Source organism: Austrofundulus limnaeus, unplaced genomic scaffold (assembly GCF_001266775.1).
Source record: "Austrofundulus limnaeus strain Quisiro unplaced genomic scaffold, Austrofundulus_limnaeus-1.0 Scaffold90, whole genome shotgun sequence".
Lineage (NCBI taxonomy): Eukaryota > Metazoa > Chordata > Actinopteri > Cyprinodontiformes > Rivulidae > Austrofundulus > Austrofundulus limnaeus.
This window is the reverse complement of record NW_013952492.1, coordinates 415428-423867: the sequence shown is the minus strand read 5'-3', so window position 1 is coordinate 423867 and position 8440 is coordinate 415428. Positions and strand designations below refer to the sequence as shown.

The 8440-nt window shown below is 40.7% G+C and overlaps 1 protein-coding gene across 1 annotated transcript in view; it reads right to left on the bottom strand.

Moving 5' to 3' along the window:
- The window catches only part of wwox (WW domain containing oxidoreductase), a 135439-nt gene that overhangs the window by 119241 nt on the left and 7758 nt on the right, over positions 1 to 8440 (bottom strand). The window contains exon 3 of the mRNA XM_014012304.1: positions 4334 to 4440. Coding sequence (XP_013867758.1) covers positions 4334 to 4440 — 107 coding nt within the window. The remainder of the gene's footprint in view (positions 1 to 4333; positions 4441 to 8440) is intronic.

Sequence of the window (8440 nt, the reverse complement as noted above, 5' to 3'; positions counted from 1 at the left end):
TTTTTTCTTTTTGTCCTTGTAAGGGGTCCCCAGACCCAAATGGTTTGAGAACCCCTGGTCTAAAAATGTTGAGTCAGGTCCTCTGGACGGGTTCTTCTTCATTGAAACGTTTTGTCTCTTCTCCAAGAGAGGTCTTCAGTCTAAGGAGTTGCAGGTAAGCTCAGTCTTATAATTAGTACCATCTTATCACCGTATCGAATCACATCAGCCAGTTTACCAGCAACACCTAAAACTGGTTGTTCACATGCAAATAGGACCATCAGCCTAACGAACCATCATTCGTGCCCTGATGTCCACTTGTTCACAGAAGACTGAATCGTAATCACAATAACAGAATTGTAAGAGGGGGACAATTGGACATGGAGACACAAAATTGCTTCTTTTACTCCTCTCCCAAACCAATGTTCCTCCCTATCAAGGTTGAGAACATCTTTATCCCTGAAGTAGAGACCAGCTGAGAGATGCAGCTGAGTGTAAACTGAGTCCTGACCTGATGATGTTGCTCTTCTGTGCTGGGTCCAGAGGACCTGGTTCAACTTTGTTTGATTTTTCTACCATGAGAACACATCTACAACAGGTAAGATATTAACTGTTCAGGACATTTCCACAGAACCCCACTTCAAAAACTCTGTATTATTGCTTTAATATTATTTTTTAATCAGTTTTAGGCTTTACAAATGTGACTTGGTTTGTGTAGCACATCTAAATCTTTCAGTTATCAAGCTCCTCTCTYGTGGAACCAACTTCCAGGTTCTGTTCGTGACACTCCATCTACTTTTAAGACAAGACTTTTTTAATAAATCCTGYAGTCAGAGTTGGTTTCCTGAGTTATTCCTTAGTTCTGCTGCTATAGGTTTAGACTGTTTGAGGGCAAACTGACCACATTTCCTCACTCTGCTGCTGTCTTTAGTCACTCTCCTCTACACGTTTGCTGCTTTAATTATTTCTATCAACAAGTTGTTCTATTTTTCAGAGGAGAAATAAACCTGGAGCAGTCATTTGTATTTGTTTGTGCCTCTTTCCTGTCCTCCTGAACCCAACCGGCYGAGGCAGATGTCTGCTCTGCTGGTTTCTTCATTAAAAGAAAGTCYTTCCTTCCCACTGTCGCAAATGTGCTGCTCAGGATGGGAAACGGACGGYGTTGAATTTTCACTTCTTCATCTGCTRKCTTCTTTAGATTGATTGTTTTTTGCACACTGGCCCGAGTTGAAGTTTGTTGTGACTTGGCACTTAATAAATAAACTGAATTGAATCTATTAACTCTTGCATCTCTTCATTCTTTCCCTACCCACTTCTGCTGCCTAATACCATGGTTTTACTGTTGCTCCATCACAGCCTATAAAAGCAGCACCTTTTGAACCCTATGAAGGCAGCCAGCACTGAGCTAATTGTAAAACACAATCACAGGGTAAATGTTTATCCCCTCTCTGCCACTCTTAACTCCTCTAATGAGCCTCTTGGAGAGGTTTCAACTCACAGCTCAAAAAAAATGGAAGCGACAGCCCCACATTCTGCTCAGATGAAGCCTGTTCGAGTGGAACGATGCAACTAAAGCTTGACCTGATCAAAAAAGGAAAAAAAACAGTTTAATATGTCAAACACAAAAATAAATCCATCTWAGCTGATGATAAGGTACATTAGGCACAAGACTGATTTTTCTCTTTCAGGAATTTTCCATTAGGTGCATTGTTCTGTTCCGTACTGTAACAGCAGCATTGGGGGGGAGATCGGCTGGGAAGGATGAGCCCTCTGACCTTGCACTTCCTAGCCGTTCTGACCTGCCCATTATCCATCGCCGACCTCACTATTATACCCACTGTCAGTACACGGTGCCGTGCTGAACCGCACCGCCCTGCGCTACGAGCGAGCAATCACTCTCACCTCTGAGCGCCAGCACCAACCCACTCAGTCAGACAGAGGAGGAAAAAAAAGAGTTAGAGAAAGAGAGAGATTCAAGTCATAGTAAGCAGGTAGTTAGAGGTCAGAGGTCTCCTACAATCGGGACAACTGCTTCGCTCCTGGCAGCCGSAGCGGAACTCTGTAACGGACCTGGAAGTAGATATGGTGACCTTTTCTACAGAGGACCCTAAAATATACTCACTTATCAGAATGACCTTAACATAGGAGCATGGGAAGGTAAGCAGAGGCCATCCATCATCTTAAAGATTAATCCTCCTCTCTATTCTTCTCATGAATCTATTAATAATGTTGCCAAAGGGGAGAATTTGCGGCAAAGATTTATTCTGATATTGTGACTTTTATTCATTAGCCTATAACAGGGGGATTCCTGAGAAGGAAATCAGGAGACGGCTTCAGAAATGGTAATTTACTGCTCTAGTGAAATTATTCCACACCTTAATTCAGCTAAACTTAAGGAGAATCTTCATACACGCAATTCTAATTCGATATATAAAAACATGCGATAAGCGTTTACACCCGTCATTTATTCCTTAAAAGAAATTCCACACCACTTTCGCTTGCTAATTCGCCTACATTTACCATTGCAGAGAAATTTGTGGCAGGTGTGAAGCTTGAAAATCAATTGTGCCACAAATTCTGGTGCTGGGAGCTTTTCCTCACTCGTTTAAACAAAGCAGTGGATTTCACACCGTGGTGCAGCTCTGACAGCCCCAGGGGCATACTTCAATTAGGGAGTTTGGYGAGTTTAAACACTGTAGATCTACTCGCGCTCAAAGGCGTTTGTCTCCCTCCCCTCCCTCCTCCYCCTCTTTTCCTCCCTCTCAGCCTTTTCTTCTCATATCTGCGCTGAGCACTCACTCCCCTCCATCTTCGAGTCCTGCTCTCTGTAATCAACCCAGCGCTAATGACTTATTCTTTCTGCTCCAGCACCCACATTTCGCTTGTTTATTTTCCCAAACTCGTAAATCTGGGGACATGTCACAAGTGCAGTGATATTAGAGCAATAATCTCAGGTAATTATCAGATGCCCTCTCACTTCTCCTCCTCCCCCTCCCTTCCTCTTTTTAACTCTTACTTCACAGGGAGGCAGAGGGCTGCTTATTGTTCCTGTGAACTGTGAGTTATGCAGGCAGGTTTTAGGAACGTGAACGTTTAGATTTTACCTATTGCAGTAATTTAAAAAAATAAGTCCCTCTCGAATGTTCAAAATATTTTACTTTTATTTTTTTGTCAGTCATTTATAGTCATGCTGAGAGAATTTATGCAAATTACAGTTTTATTGAGCAACAACCTGTGTTAGAATAACTTCAGCTATTTCAGGATCAGCTTAACACTTCCTGTTCTTTAGTGTCGGCTGGGAAACAAGTTTTTCTGTGACCTGGTTTCAGCAGAAGGACTTTATATCTATATTATACATCTGTTAGACCACCCTACAAATATCACCACCATCCGTTCCAGGAAAACATTAATTTAATGTAAAGTGTAACAAATATCTCATACTGGAATGCAAAAGAGCGCCACTGTAAAAGTTTCAGACTTGTTTCTGATTACATCAATAAAAACAAATGGACAGTTTTCAAATCATAAAAGCAACGATGCACACTTTTCCATGCAGGGTCACAGGGATCTGCTGATCCTCTCCAGAGGTCTCTGAGCGAGAGGCGGGGATCAGCTCAATCCTGGCTTTGTGATTCGTTGAAAGTACTGTATTTATTCATATATAATAAAAAATTTTACCCTAAAAATCATCCAGGAAGTGGGGGAGTAGAATTGTACATGGGTTATTGACGATTAGATTTTTTATGCTTTTTAAGTTCAAAAAATGATGATCGTATTATACTCGAGATCATATTATACATGCATAAAAACTTAGTTAAATCCAGGTGACAACTTTTTTATTGTTTGGCAGTAGTTATATTACCAAAGTATCATGATCTGGGGTTGCTGCAGTTGGTCAGGTGACTACCTGAATATACTGAATGACCAGGTTATTCCATCAATGGATTTGTTCTTTCCTGATAGCACGGGTATATTCCAAGATGAAAATGCCAGGATTCATCAGGCTAGAATAGCGAAAGAGTGGTTCAGGGAGCATGAGACATCATTTCCACGTGGATCGGTTCCACAGAGTCCATTTCGATTCTTGGGGATGTGCTGGAGAAGGTCAGACTCTACCATCATCAATGCAAGATCTTGGTGAAAAATTAACGCAACACGGGATGGAAATAAATCTTGTAACATTGCAGAAGCTTATCCAAACGACGCCACAGCGAACGTGTGCCGTAATCAAAGCTAAAGTCGGTCCAACTAAATATTAGAGACTTTTAGAGGCAGTGTATACTGACATGACTGGATTCTAGACCTCTCAGTTTCCAAAGAAATGTGTGGGTTCTTCACAGATCATCAGACTTACCCACTCCTGCTGTATGAGGCTAACTGCCTTGCTGGCCCGGGACAGGTTTCGACACGCCAGAATCACATGGGCACCATGTAGAGCAAAAGATCTAGCAGTTTCAAAGCCTGACACACACACACACACACACACACACACACACACACACACACACACTTTCATTTAGAATTAAAATTCAAGAGWTATTCAACCTTCAAACATGCAAAAACTCATGCTTGTAAAAATATTTGTCAATCCAGTCAAACATAAAANGCTGTATGAGGCTAACTGCCTTGCTGGCCCGGGACAGGTTTCGACACGCCAGAATCACATGGGCACCATGTAGAGCAAAAGATCTAGCAGTTTCACACACACACACACACACACACACACACACACACACACACACACACACACACACAAGCAGAAAGACAAAAAAATAAGAGCAAAAGTGAGCAAGGCTTCAAAGATTAGTTCATTTTTGAAAATATCTTTGATTTTACTGAACTAAATCAAATAAGGGGAAGAAGGGGGGGTGGGGGTGTGTGGGTGCAAGTTAAAACCCTCATCAATTTTCCATGTAATTTCTTTTATTGAGTAACCCAGTGGTCTAGCAGGGGGAGTTAATCATTTCTCTCTGAAGTGATGAAACTGATTGAATCATTGTGGTTCGAGACTTTTTCGTCTCATCTCTGATGAAGTTCTGAATTTGACCGACAGCGCCTCCAGAACACGTCGCCGCTCAGACCGAGTTAGCGTCAAACTGGGGCGGGGGGTGGTGGAGGTGGGGGGGTTGTTAATTATGTTAATAATTACACAGTGATGGCAATAATTAAGAAAGCACTGTTCATAATGAAAGGAGTCAAATGAGCAACAAAAACAGATCCGTCATTCAAACTGAACCTCGGTGTGATTTTTCAGCACATCAAACGGGTCTCTGATAAGCCCCCCCCCCCACTCCCCATGAAACGAAGTCCACAGATACGCACAGAATTTATCAGTCCGAGTCTACGACATGACTCCATCCAAATCATGTAGTCACGATAAAACTGACAAAAACTGCAGATAGAGGGAGAGAAGTTCATTTCTAAATTACAAGTCTAAATGGGTCATTTCATCCCGTAGGTTGAATGAGTTTACGAGGGTAACTTTTTTTCCTTAACCATATTTTTTTATTTCTTTTGACGTTTACAGCAGTTTCAATGGTAGCCTTAATAGCAGGTTGCATTTTTGGGGGGGGGGAAATTAAAAAGGAAAAAAACTAAAAGAAAAGTCTCAATTATATTTTGGACATTTGACTGACAAAGTGTCAGGCTTCGTGTTTGATTGTGCCAAAAAGGATCTGAGAGGCAGAGCAGTAGGCAGAGTGCATCAGAGGGTGGATTAATATGGACTGTAATTAGATTATATGTCTTAATCTGATTTTCATTAAGAGCAAAACTGGGAGGCCCCTAATTGTTAGAAGAGTGTTAAGGACYAATATCTATTAAAACTCAAAATTGGAGTAGGATTGGAATCCCTTTCTGACAACTGAAGCATGGAAATGAAATTATATGACACCTTATTAGGTGTAATGAAGGGGATGGAGGCTGAGAGCAAAGATCGTTTCACTCACAGGAAATGGAACAGAAAATAAAAACAAGAAGATGGAAAAAAATTGGTAATTTGCCACTCAGGTAAAAAAAAAAAAAGGACAATTTCTCTCATTGTCAAAATGACGGCATTTTCTGAATGACTCCACGTGTATAATTGTACTAAAATAATTTTAAAAAGACACTCAGTGTTTCTTCTGCTTTATAGACTGCTGTATATAAAACACATGAAGCTTCAGGTTGTTTTTCTGGAGCAGCAACTGAGCTCAAACCAAAAAAGTCAACTAAATTTGAAGCCAAAAACTGTAATTTGTAAATTCTTTCATCTTGGTATAAAACCACTTATATAGATTTTTAAATAGTGTATCATTAAATGGAGAAAAAACAAGAGTCAAATGCATAAAAAAGTAACTACACACAAAAAAAATAAAAAATAAACAACTGATTACGGATATGTCTGGTATAATGGATAAAGTATATTCAAAATTAAAAGTATTTTTCCCCCAAACATGTCACGGTTCAAAAGAGATTTTGTTCAAGCTTGTTTAAATTGGACAAGAGCAGTGACTTTTGGTAAACAACAACACCTCACACTCACTTGTTGTGTGTACAAACCATGAAAGTGAAATTAATCGACGCCAGTGTTTTCCATAATAGAGAACAAATTAGAATATGGCAGCGACAACAGCAGCCGTGCCGAAGCCATGTATTTGCAATGACAAATAACAGGGGCTTGACATTAATTGTGAAATAACGAGAGCGGAGTTGCTGTAACAGAGACTTCCCACCCCCTCGCCCGTGTTACCGGCGGAGAGGGCTGCGWTGAAATTAGTTCCTGGTCAGGTGTACAACGAACGGATCCTGTTCCAGCACGGGACGCTGACGCTGCGACATGACAGGAGGTCAGACGGCAGGTTCTTTTGCTCTGGCGGATCGACACACGTCGTAAGCTGTTTTACATGGAAAGCTCGTTCAGGTTTGTTTTTGTTGGATTAGATATGAACACACGCRAACACGTGAAGAAGACGTGATCCCATCGTTCTTAAACCCTGGGTGATGAAAAACACAAACCTTTGATTGTGTTTTTGTTTTTTTTGTTTGTTTGTTTTTTTTGCTCACGCCGAGGTTTAACGGGGTAACAAAAATACAGTAAACGGCTCGGCTGTTGTTGAAATTGTGTTTTACTGTGATGTATAAAAAGCATAAAAAATTTGCAAAATGTCCATTAAGCAGTGAATGCTCTTCATGGTACATTAGGATCCTGGCCCTACTGATATCCCACAATAATGAGTGTGATTTAGTGATTTCACGCTTTGTTTGTCCTCCCTGGCCCGGCGCCCCTTTCTGGATCCCCACCACCCCCACCCACCCGTACACAGGTGTATTGGCTCAGTGTAATGAGATCATTACCAGCGTCGTCAGTAAACGTGTTTATTTGGCAAACGGAGCCGCCTGTTCCTTCTCTCCCATGTTCTGCAACCAAAGAGGCRTTTAACTAAAATAAGCTCCGCAGCACAATTGGCCAATCCGAAGTCAATTCAAATCATTACGAGGCCTGTGGGCAAACGTGGTGAGTTCCCACAATCACCTTTCGCCAGAACTGGAGCTGAGCTTGAATAAACACAGAACCAGCAAAGTTAATAAACTAAATACAGCGTTGAGACACCAGAAGACTAAAAATAGCAGAAAAAAATGCTCCAAATTAGAACTTTTAAGATGGTCAGAAAACTTGAAAAACTTAAAACAACTTTAAAAAGAGGTGCAGCTTAACTCAAAGCTGCACCACTTATATGGTAAGTGGTCTACAGTGGTAAGTGGTTACTGTACATGCTGTACTTTAAATGCCTCACCATCTAAATAAATTATGAGCCACCTTAAAGGGTCAGTTCAGATCTTTGGAAGYGGGGTTCTCTAAAACGTTTATGGCAATAACTATCTTACCTGTTACAGACAGATTTCRGAACAGCCCAGGCTGCAGCAGAAGTGCTACATTTAGCTGCAGCTCCACTGTGATAACAAGAAACTACATGAAGCTGTGCAAAACTGGCATTAATGTTTATAAAGCAGTACTTTCCTGAGAGATGAATTCTTTCAGATGGCAAAAATCCACATTGGACTTGGTCCTGCTCAGATGACCCATTATCTTTACGATCCAGTCAGAAATAAACTCTATTATTCCAAACWGATGTTGTCTAACGAGCCATCTACAACAGGTAAGATATTTATTGTTCTTAAACATAAACACAAATGGAAACTATCACTTAAAACAGTAAAGGGGRAAAATGCACACAATTTCTTATATTTAACTCAAAATAAACTCAGTGACTCACTGTGTATCATAACTCTGTTCTATATGTACTGTAAATATAAATGCTCCTTTTTTGTATTTTGACTGTATTTTAACTGTAATTTCAACTAAGTCCCGTTGAGTCTGTCTACTGTACAGCACTTTGTTTGGCCTTGTGCTGTTTGAAGTGCTGGTATGGTATGGTATGGTATGGTATGGTATGGTATGGTATGGTATGGTATGGTATGG